Genomic DNA, 15,985 nt, shown 5'->3' with positions numbered 1-15,985 from the left:
ATTTGCTCACTTGGTGTCTCTGTGTCACATTTTGATAGTTCTCAAAATATTTAAAACTTTCATTATTATAATATTTGCTCTGGTGATATGTGATTGATGATCTTTGGCATTACCAGTACGATTCATTGAAGACTCAGATGATGGTAGCTATTTTTTTTAGCAATAAAGTATTTTTTTAAATGTATAAATTGCTTTTTTAGATATAATGCTGTTGCACACTTAATAGAATAAATGTAGTGTAAACATAACTTTTATGTACATTAGGAAACCAAAATTTTGTGTGACTTTCCTCATTGAGATATTCGCCTTACTAACAGTGGTCTGGAACCAAGCCCTCAGTGTCTCCAAGGTTTGCCCGTAACCATTATTTATTTTGTTGCTCAACTTGCTCCAGCTTTTGCCTTTGGGAGCTCTTTCAGATTGGCTCCTTTTCCCTTTGATGTGCCTGTGAGTGAGTGATAGTCGCTCAGTCATGTCTTACTCTTTGCAATTCCATGGACTGTAGCCTGCCAGGCTCCTTTGTCCCTGGAAGTCTCCAGACAAGAATACTGGAGCGGGTTGCCATTCCTTTCTCCATTGACATACCCATAACTTTTTGTTTTTTTGAGCACTTGGTCCCTTTTGGTACTCCAGGATATTCCAAGCTCATCTTGTATTTTCTTTGCCCCAGCCGTAGAATAAGCCTCTTCTTCAGGAAACCCTAGTTCTTTTCATTGGAGAGAGGTATTTAAAAACCAAGATTTGGGTGCTCTGTATACTTGTTGCTACTGGAGTGTTAGCCAGTCCTCACTTTATTTATTAAAATATTTTTAAAGTCTAAATTTGAAAATTATACCAAAGAAGTAGCAGGCCAGAAGTAGTACATACCTTGACTTTGGAAATTACAAAGTGAAAATTTTATATGGCTATATTAAGCCCAGATTTTGGAAACACACATTCTAATAAAAGTATGCATTCATATTTTATTTAAATAATATATACTTTTAAAGATATTTTATATATATATTTCAGTATGCAGTGAGGATAAAGTAGTTTCGGTTATTGAAGTTTGTTTTTGTTTTAAGCTTACCTTAGTATTAGCATCCTTATCACTTTGAGTGGAACAGATGACTTGTTTCTTTTAATTTGGTAGGAATTTTAATCTTTTGTTTCATGTGGGTTATAGGTAGAAATGAGGAATTATGTTGTTAGGTTTCTCTTGGGAAAATTGACATCAGTTTATCCCAGTTCACTTATTTATGAGCCTCTTTTCGAAAGTAAGATTTTTTCATATTTGGGGTTTTAGTCTATTTTAGACACTTTTTACTTTGGATATTTAAGCCACAGGAATAAGTGAATGGTTTCAGCAGCCCAGATACAGTTGATTTGGTGTGTGCAGCAGTCCCCCTTATTTGTGGTTTTGCTTTTCATGATTAAGTGTTAAATTGTGTGCCACTGTGTTGAGTAGCATGATGAAGTCTGATGCTGTCCTGCTTTGTCCCTCTCCTGGACATGAGTCATTCCTTTGTCCATCCTTAGTAGGTAGATGTCTTGGTTGTCAGACCAGCTGCCCAGACAGAGCTTGTGTTCAGGTAACCCTTATTTTACTTAAAATAATGGCTTCAAAGAGTAATGATGCTGGCAATTTGGATATTCTCTTACTGTGCCTAATTTGTAAATTAAACTTTATCATATGTAGGTGTGTATAGAAAAAAAAAAAAAACCTATGTACGGTTTGGTACGGTCAACACTTCCAGGTATCCATTCAGGTCTTGGAAGGCATCCCCCAAAGATAAGGGAGGACTACCATTTTTCTCTTTGGTCATCAGACTGGAGCAAGTTTTAAACCTTAAGCTGGGAGTTAAAGTTAATTTTGAAAAAACATTAACAGCTTGTTCAAAATTTAAAAGTGGGTAAGAGTATAATTGCTCTGAAGAATAAGCTAGTTCATTGCTTTAATTGTGTTTTTGTTTGTTTTCCTTTGCAGAGAATGTAGCTGGTCACTACATTTCCCCCTTTCATGATATTCCTCTGAAGGTGGACTCTGAAGAGGTATTGTTTTAACTTGTTTGGGGCATGAAAATATTTACTTCTAGTATCACCATAAGATGCTGTTTGGAAGCATTTCAAAAAGAAATGTTGTGGTTGGTGGTTGAGAAGGGCAGAGGAGAATTAGCATCAATTATCATAGTAACAGGATTATAAGCCTTCTTCATGCATTAGAATTTGGATAAGAATGGGTTTCTTCCAGGAGGACTTGGGAAGAAAGAAGTGTTAGTAGTCTATGATGGTTAGAATTTGGTAGCAAATAAAAATTTAAGGTTAAGAATTTGGGAGGTTAACAAGAGGCTTATTTTTAATAAGAGTAGTAGTGGTATTAGTAATAATAAGATAGTAACATTTGTGGATTATCTTCTGTTTGCTAGCCACCATGTCAACATATGCCATTTTATTTAATCCTTATAAGTTGCAATTATCATCTCCAAGGATGCTGGAGCTTAAGTGTCCTTGACTTGGACACTTTGACTGTCTACGGTCACATAGCTGGTGAGTGGCAGAACAAGGTTTTGATTTAGCATTTCTGACCACAGAGTTCATGCTCTTTAACAACTCTACGAGACAGATGCTAGAAAGATACAGTTGGAAAAATGGTAGTCTTTGAATAGCTGTTCTTTTAGAACCTAAAATTACTTGAGAGGTGGGAGGGTAGAAGGTATGTAAGTCAGGTTGGAGGGAAATCTGCTGAAGATGAAACTAAGAGGGGCTCAGAATATTGGATGGAGAAGGAAATGGCAACCCACTCCAGTACTCTTGCCTGAAAACTCCCATGGACAGAGGAGCCTGGTAGGCTGCAGTCCATGGGGTCGCGAAGGGTCGGACATGACTGAGCAACTTCACTTTCACTTTTCACTTTCATGCATTGGAGAAGGAAATGGCAACCCACTCCAGTGTTCTTGCCTGGAGAATCCCAGGGACGGGGGAGCCTGGTGGGCTACCGTCTATGGGGTCACACAGAGTCGGACACGACTGAAGCAACTTAGCAGCAGCAGAATATTGGAGCATTCCTAGGGCTCTCCTGACTAGTTGGTGAGATGGCATCATTGGTAGTGGCAACCTTGGCAGTTCTTTCAGTAAGATCTGAGTAGTTAACTGGTTTATTTCATTACCACAGTTTTCAGTAACCAGAACTACATTCCAGGATGAGATTCTGTGGGGCTGGTTAGTGGGGTTGGGTTTTCCAGAACCGTGGTGGGATCAGTGTTGAGTAGAGGCCAGGGAAAAAGTGGGAAGCTGCTGCAGCGCAAGTCTGGTTTGACCTTTCCAGTGTTCCTCGGGAGCTGACTCTCAGGTGTCACAATAAGGTTATGGAACATGGGAATAGGATTTATGCTGCCTCCCAGGTCTTCACAGGGTTGGCCTGTCCATAACAATGACAACGGGGGCAACGAGAGCCAAGAGTTACTGAGTGCTCCGAGTGCTTAGCCAGGCACTGTGGTCAGAGCTTGACTTGCGTTATTTCAGTATGTCCAGGGCTACTGTTACCATTTTTATTTTGCTAATGAGGTGAAGTACCTTGCCCATGGTCACAAATCTGATCTGTTGTGGAGATGAAATTTGAATGTAGGTGCTGTAACTCCACAGACTGTATTTTTTTTTTTTTAACGTCTCTTCGGGTTTTATTTTAAATAATAGCAGGTGTGAAGTCAGGAAGACAATAGACAATGGTGACTTGATATAGTAAGCAAAAGGAATGGTATTTTATTCTAAACTATTACACATTTGAAACTATAGTCATTTCCTATAATGTCTATAAGATTTTCGATAAATAATTATCCCAGAGATATATAAGGAAGAGGACATTCAGCAGCATCCTCTACAAAGTCTATATCTTAGCTGCTCTTGTGTATCCTTCTAGCTCACTACTTCTGAGTAGTAGTTGGCTACAGGACAAGGAGTCATGTAATCTGGAGAGAGAAAGAAACCAGTGAGAGAGCATAAAGAACTCTACAGTACTGTGTGCATCTCTGAGTGTGTGTGTGTGTGTGTGTGTGTGTCCATGTGTTTTGTTTTGGCCAGTGAGCTGTCCAACCTAGGTATCTCACATCTCCCAACCACTCTCTTTGATTTTGGCTTAAAGAGGGTGCATTCATCTATTTATTTGTTAATTCATTCATTCATTTGATAAACAGTTTTTGCATGGTTACTATGAGTCAGACAGTATTCCAAGCTCTAGAGTTGCAGAGGTGAATAAGATGGATATAGTTCCCTCTCGGCCAGAGGAGACTAACAACCTAGAAATAAACAAGTCAATCAAATACTGTAAGGTGCTAGAAATCTAGAAGAGTAGTGAAGGTAGGAGGGACTAGTGGGTGCTGCTTTCTGTGGGGAGGGGCGGTGAACTGTGGCAGAGTCTCTATACCTAATAGCAGTAGCAGTGGTAACAATATTATAGGGAGGAATTGTGTAGTAGGTTGGGATGTAAGTGGAACAAAGAATGGGCTTCATACATCCCACTGAGTAATAATACTGTGCCTTAGGAGGATGGATTTTGGGGAACATGAGATTTGGGCTTATGAAAAATTGATATGGCAGAACAAAGTGTAACAGATGCGAATGAATTCTGGGCCTGTGGAGATTGGTACACACAGTGGTTGTGTAAATAGGTTTCCCTTGTTCCCAGACATAATGATTAGAACTCTTGCACCTTATACTTTGGGTGGTGGTATTTTAGGAAAAGAAGTAATGTATCAGGGCTGACTTGGAATAATTGTTTTTCTGTTTGTTTCCTTCATTAGCTGTTTTTGTGTGTAAAAGTTACATATAACGTGTGAGCATTTGTGAATGGTGTAATTTTTCTTCCCAACCCGCCGCATAATGCTCTTTTAATTTAAAAGTGCTTGATGGAGACTTGGTAATCACACCTTGGTGGAAATCACAGGCTGGAGGCGCAGCCGAGTGCTTTCATGGCTTGTTAGTCACACTCCCTGGAGTTTCATTTCAACAATGAAATGACTGTTTTAAGCATGATTACTGGAAACTGCCAGTCTTTCCTTAAAGACTGAACAGAGCCTTTGCTTATTTTATAAAAACTAGGAAAATATACTTGAAAGAGATTTAGCTTTTCTAATAATTTGTTTTATGAAGCACTTTGATGCTCATGCACTGGGGATGCAAATGCTGAGAGAAAACTGCACTGGACATTTGGTGGATTCTCTGTTGGATCAGGTTTCTGGAAACCTCTGGTGGAATGTTTATACGATAGGCATATTTTTATTGCTGTACAGCTGCAATCTGCTGTATTCTTTCATGAAATATTAGAGTCAAAAATACCATCTTTTAAAAATTGAAGTATAGTTCATTTACAGTGATTCAGGTATATAGCAAAGTGATTCAGTTTTATATATATATATACACATATACATATATGTGTATATATATATACACACACACACATATTCTTTTCAGGTTCTTTACCATTGTAGGTTATTACAGGATATTGAATATAGTTCCCTGTGCTGTACAGTAGGTCCTCGCTGTTTATTTTATATCCAGTAGTGTGTGTCTGTTAATCTCAAATTCCCAATTCATCCCTCCCTGCCTTCCGCTTTATTAATCACGTTTGTTTTCCATGTGAGTCTATTAATATTTCTGTTTTTATAAATAAGTTCTTCTGTATCATTTTTTTAGATTTCACATATAAATGATAGTTTATGATATTTGTCTTTATCCATCATACTTCACTTAGCATGTTAATCTCTATTTCTATCCATGTTGCTGCAAATGACATTATTTTGTTCTTTTTTATGACTAATATTCCATTACATGAAAATAAAACATCTTCTTTATCCATTCATCCGTCAGTGAACATTTAGATTGCTTCCATGTCTTGGCTATTAAAAATAGTGCTGCTCAAAGATAGAAATATAGATCAATGGAACAAAATAGAAAGCCCAGAGATAAACCCACACACCTATGGGCACCTTATCTTCGACAAAGGAGGCAAGAATATACAATGGAGAAAAGACAATCTCTTTAACAAGTGGTGCTGGGAAAACTGGTCAACCACTTGTAAAAGAATGAAACTAGAACACTTTCTAACACCATACACAAAAATAAACTCAAAATGGATTAAAGATCTAAACGTAAGACCAGAAACTATAAAACTCCTAGAGGAAAACATAGGCAAAACACTCTCCGACATAAATCACAGCAGGATCCTCCTTGACCCACCTCCCAGAATATTGGAAATAAAAGCAAAAATAAACAAATGGGACCTAATTAAAATTAAAAGCTTTTGCACAACACAGGACACTATAAGCAAGGTGAAAAGACAGCCTTCAGAATGGGAGAAAATAATAGCAAACGAAGCAACAGACAAACAATTAATCTCAAAAATATACAAGCAACTCCTGCAGCTGAATTCCAGAAAAATAAACGACCCAATCAAAAAATGGGCCAAAGAACTAAACAGACATTTCTCCAAAGAAGACATACAGATGGCTAACAAACACATGAAAAGATGCTCAACATCACTCATTATTAGAGAAATGCAAATCAAAACCACAATGAGGTACCATTTCACACCAGTCAGAATGGCTGCTATACAAAAGTCTACAAGCAATAAATGCTGGAGAGGGTGTGGAGAAAAGGGAACCCTCTTACACTGTTGGTGGGAATGCAAACTAGTACAGCCACTATGGAGAACAGTGTGAAGATTCCTTAAAAAACTGGGAATAGAACTGCCATATGACCCAGCAATCCCACTGCTGGGCATAGACACCGAGGAAACCAGAATTGAAAGAGACGCGTGTACCCCAATGTTCATCGCAGCACTGTTTACAATAGCCAGGACATGGAAGCAACCTAGATGTCCATCAGCAGACGAACGGATAAGGAAGCTGTGGTACATATACACAATGGAATATTACTCAGCCATTAAAAAAAATACATTTGAATCGATTCTATTGAGATGGATGAAACTGGAGCCCATTATACAGAGTGAAGTAAGCCAGAAAGAAAAACAACAATACAGTATACTAATGCATATATATGGTATTTGAAAGATGGTAATGATAACCCTGTATGTGAGACAGAATAAGAGACACAGATGCATAGAACAGTCTTAAGGACTCTGAGGGAGAAGATGAGGGTGGGACGTTCTGGGACAATAGCATTGAAACATGTATATTATCACATGTGAAACAGAACACCATTCCAGGTTCAGTGCATGAGACAAATGCTCAGGGCTGGGGCAATGGGATGACCCAGAGGGATGGGATGGGGAGGGAGGTGGGTGGGGGGTCCAGGAAGGGGAACACATGTAAACCCATGGCTGATTCATGTCAATGTATGGCAAAAACCACTACAATATTGTAAAGTAATTAGCCCCCAACTAAAATAAATAAAGTTATTAAAAAATAAAATAAAATAAATAAATAAATAAATAAATACTAATAAAAATAGTGCTGCTATGAACATTGGGGTCCAAGTATCTTTTCAAATTAGAGTTTTTGTCTTTCCTGAATATATGCCTAGGAATGGGATTGCTGGATCATTGGTAGCTCTTTTAAGGAATCTCCATGCTGTTCACCATAATAGCTGCACCAGTTTCCATTCCCACCAGTAGTGTCAAAGGGATTCCTTTTCTCCACACCCTCTCCAGCATTTATTATTGGTAGGCTTTATTATGATGGCCATTCTGACCAGTGTGAGATGGTACCTCATTGTATTTTTGAATTGCATTTCTCTAATAACCATCTTTTCTTTTATAGGAAAATGGCATTCCTACAAAAAGAGCACGAAATGATGAATATGAGGTATATCTAAAGGTTTTTACTTGTGTGTATCACTTATATTGTCTTTTAAAGACCTTGATGGTAGTCTGCATTTGTAAAGTGATGCTGAATTATTTTTCCTCGCAGAATTTATGAGTGCATCCTGATATTTTTCTTCTAGTCTCTCTTTAAGACAGCTAGGGACAATATTACCATTTTACTTTATTCCCTTATGGTAAAATATATATAACATGACATTTACTGTATTATTTATTGTACACTTTCTAAGTGTACAGTTCAGTAACATTAAATTCTTTACCATGTTATACAACCGTCACTGCTATCCATCTCCAGAACTTTTTCATTTTCTCAAACTGAAACTCTGGACCCATTTAGCAATAGCTCTCCACTCCACATCCATGCAGCCCCTGGTACCACTGTGCTACTTTCTGTTTATGAATCTGACTATTCTAGGATCCAGGAATATATGCTATATTCCAACTATATGCTAAAATAAATACATTCTAAATCCATCTTTCAAATATATGACTGTCAAACTTTTAATTGTTCTTGACTTAGGACCAGAACATTTGACTGATGTCTGTCTTCCCATTTCTTTCTGTTGATGCCTTTTTATCTTGCTGATTCCAGGAAGCATTTCCTCCCTCTTCCTTAGCCTTCTTTTCCCTTCCTAACCTTATTGCTGTCTAGTCTTGTCTGACTGAACTTTTGACCCCAGCCTTTGAATCTACTTCGAAGCATAGCTGTGGGGCTGTTTAATTCCTATCAGCTTTTCCTGCCCCCCGTCTTGTATTTTACTAAACTGCTATTTGTTAGGATGGTCCTAAACCATCTGCATTGGAACTGCCTAGGGCACTTGTTAATATTTCAGATTCCTGGTCCATTCCATATCTACTAAATTCATGTGGACTGGCTAGTCTTCACATTTAACAAGTGTTCTGTGCTCAGTCACTCAGTTGTGTCCAACTGTTTTTGACCCATGGACTGTAGCCCTCTAGGCGCCTCTGTCCATGGAATTTCTGAGGCAAAAATACTGGAGTGGGTTGCCATTTCTTTCTCCAGGGACTCTTTCAGACTCAGAAATCGAACCCTTGTCTCTTGCATCTCCTGCACTGGCTAGTGGATTCTTTACCACTGTGCCGCCTGGAAAGCCCAAAACAAGCATTCCAGGGCATCCTGTACACTCTGAAGTTTGAGAACCATTGCTCTACATAATGGATAAATAAACATTCAGGGGCTCAAGTCTTTATAGGTTCCTAGAGACTTCGAGTTTAACCTGAAAACAGTTGTTTCAGTGGGAAAAACGTTTACTGAATACATATGGTAGTAATGCTTAGTCAGTCAGTTCTGTCCGAATCTTTGTGACCCCATGGACTGTAGCCTGCCAGGCTCCTCTGTCCCAGAGGGATTCTCCAGGCAAGAATACTGGAGTGGGTTGCGATGCCTTCCTCCAAGGGATCTTCCCAAACCGGGGATCGACCCCAGGTTTCCTGCATTGCAGGCAGATTCTTTACCATCTGAGCCACCAGGGAGACCAACTTAAAATTTAATTTTTAGAACATAGTTTGTGTGTTCGTGACTACCTGATTTTTCATTTGAGATTTTTCTTTTTTTTTAAATTCTTTTCCATTTCCCCCACCCCTCAGGCCTTGGCAGCTACTTTTCTACTCTCTTTCTATGAATTTTGCTTTTTAATACTTTTAAGATTCTACTGACCTGGGGAGTTCATCTTTCAGTGTCCTATCTTTTTGCCTTTTCATACTGTTCATGGGATTCTCAAGGCAAGAATACTGAAGTGCTTTGCCATTCCCTTCTGCAGTGGACCACATTCTGTCAGACCTCTCCCTTATGACCCGTCCATCTTGGGTGGCCCCACACAGCATGGCTTAGTTTCATTGAGTTAGACAAGGCTGTGGTCCGTGTGATCAGATTGGCTAGTTGTCTGTGATTGTGGTTTCAGTCTTTCTGCCCTCTGATGCCCTCTGTCAGTGCCTGCTGTCTTACTTGGGTTTCTTTTACCTTGGACGAGGGGTATGTTTTCACGGCTGCTCCAGCAAAGCGCAGCCTCTGCTCCTTACCTTGGACGTGGGGTAGCTCCTCTCAGCTGCGATGCTATGAAAGTGCTGCACTCAATATGGCAGCAAATTTGGAAAACTCAGCAGTGGTCACAGGACTGGAAAAGGTCAGTCTTCGTTCCAATCCCAAAGAAAGGCAATGCCAAAGAATGCTCAAACTACTGCACAATTGCACTCATCTAACATGCTAGTAAAGTAATGCTCAAAATTCTCCAAGCCAGGCTTCAGCAATATGTGAGCTGTGAACTTCCAGATGTTCAAGCTGGTTTTAGAAAAGGCAGAGGAACCAGAGATCAAATTGCCAACATCTACTGGATCATCGAAAAAGCAAGAGAGTTCCAGAAAAACATCTATTTCTGCTTTATTGACTATGCCAAAGCCTTTGACTATGTGGATCACAATAAACTGTGCAAAATTCTTAAAGAGATGGGAATACCAGACCATCTGACCTGTCTCTTGAGAACCCTGTGTGCAGGTCAGGAAGCAACAGTTAGAACTGGATATGGAACAACAGACTGGTTCCAAATAGGAAAAGGAGTACGTCAAGGCTGTATATTGTCACCCTGCTTATTTAACTTATATGCAGAGTACATCATGAGAAACGCAGGGCTGGAAGAAACACAAGCTGGAATCAAGATTGCCAGGAGAAATATCAATAACCTCAGATATGCAGATGACACCACCCTTATGAAGAAGAACTAACAAGCCTCTTGATGAAAGTGAAAGAGAAAAGTGAAAAAGTTGGCTTAAAGCTCAACGTTCATAAAACTAAGATCATGGCATCTGGTCCCATCACTTCATGGGAAATAGATGGGGAAACAGTGGAAACAGTGTCAGACTTTATTTTTTTGGGCTCCAAAATCACTGCTGATGGTGATTGCAGCCATGAAATTAAAAGACGCTTACTCCTTGGAAGGAAGGTTATGGCCAACCTAGATAGCATATTTAAAAGCAGAGACATTACTTTGCCAACAAAAGTCCGTCTAGTCAAGGCTATGGTTTTTCCAGTGGTCATGTATGGATGTGAGAGTTGGACAGTGAAGAAAGCTGAGCGCCGCTGAATTGATGCTTTTGAACTGTGGTGTTGGAGAAGACTCTTGAGAGTCTCTTGGACTGCAAGGAGATCCAATCACTCCATCCTAAAGGAGATCAATCCTGGGTGTTCATTGGAAGTACTGATATTGAAGCTGAAACTCCAGTACTTTGGCCACCTCATGCGAAGGGTTGAATCATTGGAAAAGACCCTAATGCTGGGAAGGATTGGGGGCAGGAGGAGAAGGGGACGACAGAGGATGAGATGGTTGGATGGCTTCACTGACTCGATGGACATGGGTTTGTGTAGACTCCGGGAGTTGGTGATGGACAGAGAGGCCTGGCATCCTGCAATTCATGGGGTCGCAAAGAGTCGGACATGACTGAGCGACTGAACTGAACTGAACTCCTTGGAAGGAAAGTTATGACCAACCTAGATAGCATATTGAAAAGCAGAGACATTCTCAACAAAAGTCCGTCTCGTCAAGGCTGTGGTTTTTCCAGTGGTCGTGTATGGATGTGAGAGTTGGAATATAAAGAAAACTGAGCGCTGAAGAATTGATGCTTTTGAACTGTGGTGTTGGAGAAGACTCTTGAGAGTCCCTTGGACTGCAAGGAGATCCAACCTAGGAATCCATCGTAAAGGAAATCAGTCCTGAATATTCATTGCTCGGACTGATGCTGAAGCTGAAACTCCAACACTTTGACCACCTGATGGGAAGAGATGACCCATTTGAAAAGACCCTGATACTGGGAAAGATTGAAGGCAGTAGGAGTAGGGGACGACAGAGAATCAGATGGTTGGATGGCATCACCGACTCAATGGACGTGGGTTCGAGTAGACTCCGGGAGTTGATGATGGACAGGGAGGCCTGGTGTGCTTTGGTTCATGGGGTTGCAAAGAGTCGGACACGACTCAGCGACTGAACTGAACTGTACTAAATTGAAGATTCTACCTGTAAGTGGTGCCATGCAGTATTTGTCCTTTTCTGTCTGACTTCGTTCAGTGTTCATAATACCTTCCAGGTCACCCATCCTGTCAACCAAGGGCAAGGTGTTGTCCTTCCTCATACTTGGACACTATTCCCTTGTATATATAAAAAATGTATTCATTCATTTTTTGATAGGCACTTAGGTTGTTTCTGTGTCTTGGCTATTGTGAGTAATGCTATAACGGGCATAGGAGTGTAAGTATCTCTTCAGTATCCTGTTTTCCTTTTTTTGGATCTATACGCAAAAGTGGGATTGCTGGGTTATGTGGTAGTTCTATTTTCAATTTTTTGAGGAACCTCCGTAATATTTTCCATTGTTGTTGCACCAATTTACATTTCTAACAACAGTGCACAAGGGTTCCTTTTTTCTACATCCTTGCCAATTCTGTTATTTCTTATCTTTTTTCATGATAATCATTCTAACGGGCATGACCTGCTATCTTATTATGAGTTCAATTTGCTTTCTTTCCCTTGATGATAAGTAATGTTGGCCATCTGTATGTCTTCTTTGGAAAAGTATTTAAGACCTATGTCTGTTTTTTTTTTTAATTGGATTGGTTTTTCGCTATTAAGTTACATGGTTTCTTTATATATTTTGCTTATTAACCCTTTAGCAGATATATGAGTTGCAACTGTTTTCTTCCATTCCATAGGTTGCTTTTTCATTTTGTTAATTGTTACCTTTGCTGTGCAGAGCTTTTTACTTGAATATGTTCCCACTTGTTTTTGCTTTTGTTGCCTTTGCTTTAATGTCAAATGCAAGTTTATTTAATATTGTAAGGGTTAGAAAGAGGATAGAAGGGTTATTTCCTTTCTTTTTACACCCCAAGAATATAGGTAATGCAGTGTTAGAGAATCTGCCTGCCAATGCAGGAGATACAAGAGACAAGGACTCCATTCCTGGGGCCAAGAAGATCCCCTGGAGAAGAAAATGGCAACCCACTCCAGTATTCTTGCCTGGGAATTCCCATGGACAGAGGAGCCTGGCGGGCTACAGTCCATGGTGTTGCAAAGAGTTACACAGCACTGAGCACACGCACATATAAAATCTACTGACTGCTTTTTCATCCTTTTTTTTTTTCCCTGCAATAAAAATAGAAGGGAAAAAAATAGAAAAAAGAACTGAAGGAAGAGGTAAATGTCTCTGACCTAACTTTCAGAATTTGAAACGTGTCCTCTTGTGTCTTTGTGATTTTCTAATAAATTTTAGCAGGCCACTTTTGGTTTGTAATTAACGTTAATCTTAGAATAAACAGACTAACATTGGCTTTAAAAAATTACAGGTCATGTGCATTTTAGCCCGAGAGAAGGAAAGCAGACTGGAAATACACTCCTGGTGATCAGGAGCAAATGATGAGGAAGAGTGTAGTTTGCAGGCTTAAAATTCAAACCTGATCCATTGTTCTCTTGGTGTAATTCAAGTCTCTGTGAGGGGTTTTGGTAGGTGTTGTTCTGTAAAAGGATTGGCACTTGCTTTGTCTTCTCTGTCACCTCTGAGTATTCATCTGCATGCATTTCTTCTCCTATAGCCAGACTTTCAGGGATGAATAAATTATGTGAACATCTGCCATTTACTTAGGTTTATCTTCTTAACAGCTACTTCAGACATATTTAAACAGGTGCTGGGGTACCTCATGAAAGAGCATGGAAAATGAAACATAACAGCAGGCCTGTTTATAAGGTTGCTAAGATAGATATGAGACATATTTCTAAGGAACAGTTGTTGAGAATGCATTCTCAACTTTGTTCTTTATCTCATTATAAGTATGCAGTTTTGTCATGGTAAACTTCAGTCTCATCTAGAAGAACTTAAAAACCATCATCATTTCTGTGGCTTGATTTATATTTAATTGTGTAAATGGCATTCTTTGAATTAACAGCATTCCTGTTTCACTGAGAAAACCCCAGATATTGTTTAGCAATGCTTTAAACCAGAGGTTCTCAACTCTGGCTGCATATTAAAATTGCTTAGAGAGCTTTTAAAAATAAGCAATGCCCTGGCTTCACCACAGAACCACTGAATTCAAATATGTAGGAGATGGGGGTCTAGAAATCTCTTTTTTAAAAAAAAAAAATCAATTCCAGCTCTCCAGGTGATTTTACTGTGTGGCATAGTTGAGAATAACTATATTTAATCACTGCTTCTCAAATGATCTGTGGTGAAAGATAGTTTTTTGGTTTGCTTATTTCTAATCTTTTGTGAACGGATATTGATACTTTAAAAAGTTGCAATCAAAACGAACTATTAGAAAAACTTAATTCAAGTTCCAAATACTTATTAATAGGTTTGACAGTCATAAAAATTACTTGGTCAAATTGTTATAAATGTTTCTAAAGGAGCCGGTAACAGTCAACTTGCAGATTAGCCGTGGTCCATGACCACACTTGGACGAAGACTGTTTTAAACCATTGCTTCGATAAGTTGTTAGTTACTGATATCAGAATGGGAAGCAAGCCAACTTTAAACATAGACTCTCTCTCTCTCTTTTTTTAAAATAATTTTATTTGTTTATTTTTGGCTGCTCTATGTCTTCTGCTGTTGCTTGGGCTTTCTCTAGCTGCAGCGAGCAGGGGCTCCTCTCTAGTTGAGATGCTTAGGCTTCTCATTGTGGTGGCTCCTCTTGTTGTGGAGCACAGGCTTTAGGGTGCATGGGCTTCAGTAGATGTGGTTCCTGGGCTCCAGAGCATGTTCAGTAGTTGTGGTGCATGGGCTTATTTGCTCCTTAGTATATGGGATCTTCCCAGCCTAGGGATCAAACCCATGTCTCCTGCATTGGCAGGAAGATTCTTTACCACTGAACCACTGGGGAATCCCTAAGGCTTTTTCTTTGTAAGGCCATTACTGTAGAAAATTATTTTTAGTCACCACTGATCTAGAGTTTACTTTGTTAAGTACTCTACAAGTTCAGAAATGGTAAAAAGAAGCAGTGGTTCTTTTGTAACTTTAGGGAATCAGAGATCACTAGATAATGTAAGGTAAACTTTGGAACTCTTTGTAAGCTTTATAATTTATAACTATGTATACTGATGGCCTCAATTTTACATTATGATAGAAATAACTTGGATTTAAATATTTTTTTATGATTGTCAAAATATTTTGCTTCTTAATTGTCTGTATATTTTCATTTAAAGCACGTAATTGATCTTCACAACCTTGTGTGGGATGAGGACAGAGATTATCACACTTACTTTGTAGACTGGAAAAGTGAGACACTCAGCGCTCACTTCTATTTTAGTTGGAAAGTAATTGAAACACGTTTCTTGGCTCCATTCTGATTCTGTCCTTACCTTGCAAAGGTATTTCCAGAAATGTAGCAACTTCTAACACCGTGCAGTAGTGGTCAAGTAACACAATCAGGCTTAAATTTCATTATATTTTAACCAACTTCTTCTCTGATATTTTAGTAGGAATTTAAGGCATAGGCAGACATATGATGCAGACTTTTTACATTTTTTTGTAGGAAAAAAATAACCATTCTCATGCAGGAGATAAGTGAAAAAAGATGCAACATTAAAAAAATGTTTTCTTTGTTGTTTTTTTAAATTGCAGAATTTGTTTAATATGGTTGTGGAAGTACCTCGGTGGACAAATGCTAAAATGGAGGTATGAAATAGCCTATTAACATCAAATGGAATAATTAATAATGATATAAAATTTTGTTTCAAGTTGTTTGTCATAATATTTTGAATTTGGGATGGTTGACAAACTTCTTTATAATGAAGACAATGGAAAACATTCTTGTAAACTTACTTTGAATCTATTTTCAAAAAAAGAAAATATTATTCAAAGCTGAATTTACACTTTAAAAAGAATATATTCTTTTTTGCCTCTCTATTTTGTTATACACATATTTATTTAATTTTCCTTGACTCCTATGTCTTTGAAAATAGCAAATACTTTTAAGATTTTCTTTACTAGGTTCTGAGATGTGTTTTGTTCATAGACACAATTGCAGCATATTTGGGGCTGATGACAATTTTGGTTCCTAAGGACTTAATTCTCCTTTAGATTAAATTTTACTCTACGAGGAGTGAAAGTGTTTTCCTGGCCAACTCTTGATTTCTGAGTACTTTCTAAGAGCATCTGCTATTCTTCTGGTTAGTTTTTAAA

At 38.7% G+C, this 15,985-nt stretch overlaps 1 protein-coding gene across 6 annotated transcripts in view; it reads left to right on the top strand.

Moving 5' to 3' along the window:
- The window catches only part of PPA2 (inorganic pyrophosphatase 2), a 96,209-nt gene that overhangs the window by 13,607 nt on the left and 66,617 nt on the right, over nt 1-15,985 (top strand). For 3 of the 6 annotated variants that reach the window (XM_081484270.1, XM_081484263.1, XM_081484275.1), the window contains exons 2-4: nt 1,967-2,031; nt 7,752-7,796; nt 15,425-15,478. In XM_081484270.1, the coding sequence (XP_081340396.1) occupies nt 1,967-2,031; nt 7,752-7,796; nt 15,425-15,478 (164 nt within the window). The remainder of the gene's footprint in view (nt 1-1,966; nt 2,032-7,751; nt 7,797-15,424; nt 15,479-15,985) is intronic. The other 3 variants (XM_081484285.1, XM_081484268.1, XM_081484293.1) reach the window with 1 other exon arrangement.

Source organism: Giraffa tippelskirchi, chromosome 1 (assembly GCF_054371585.1).
Source record: "Giraffa tippelskirchi isolate mGirTip1 chromosome 1, T2T-mGirTip1v1.2.pri, whole genome shotgun sequence".
NCBI classification, from domain to species: domain Eukaryota; kingdom Metazoa; phylum Chordata; class Mammalia; order Artiodactyla; family Giraffidae; genus Giraffa; species Giraffa tippelskirchi.
This window is presented reverse-complemented; position numbering and strand designations above follow the sequence as displayed.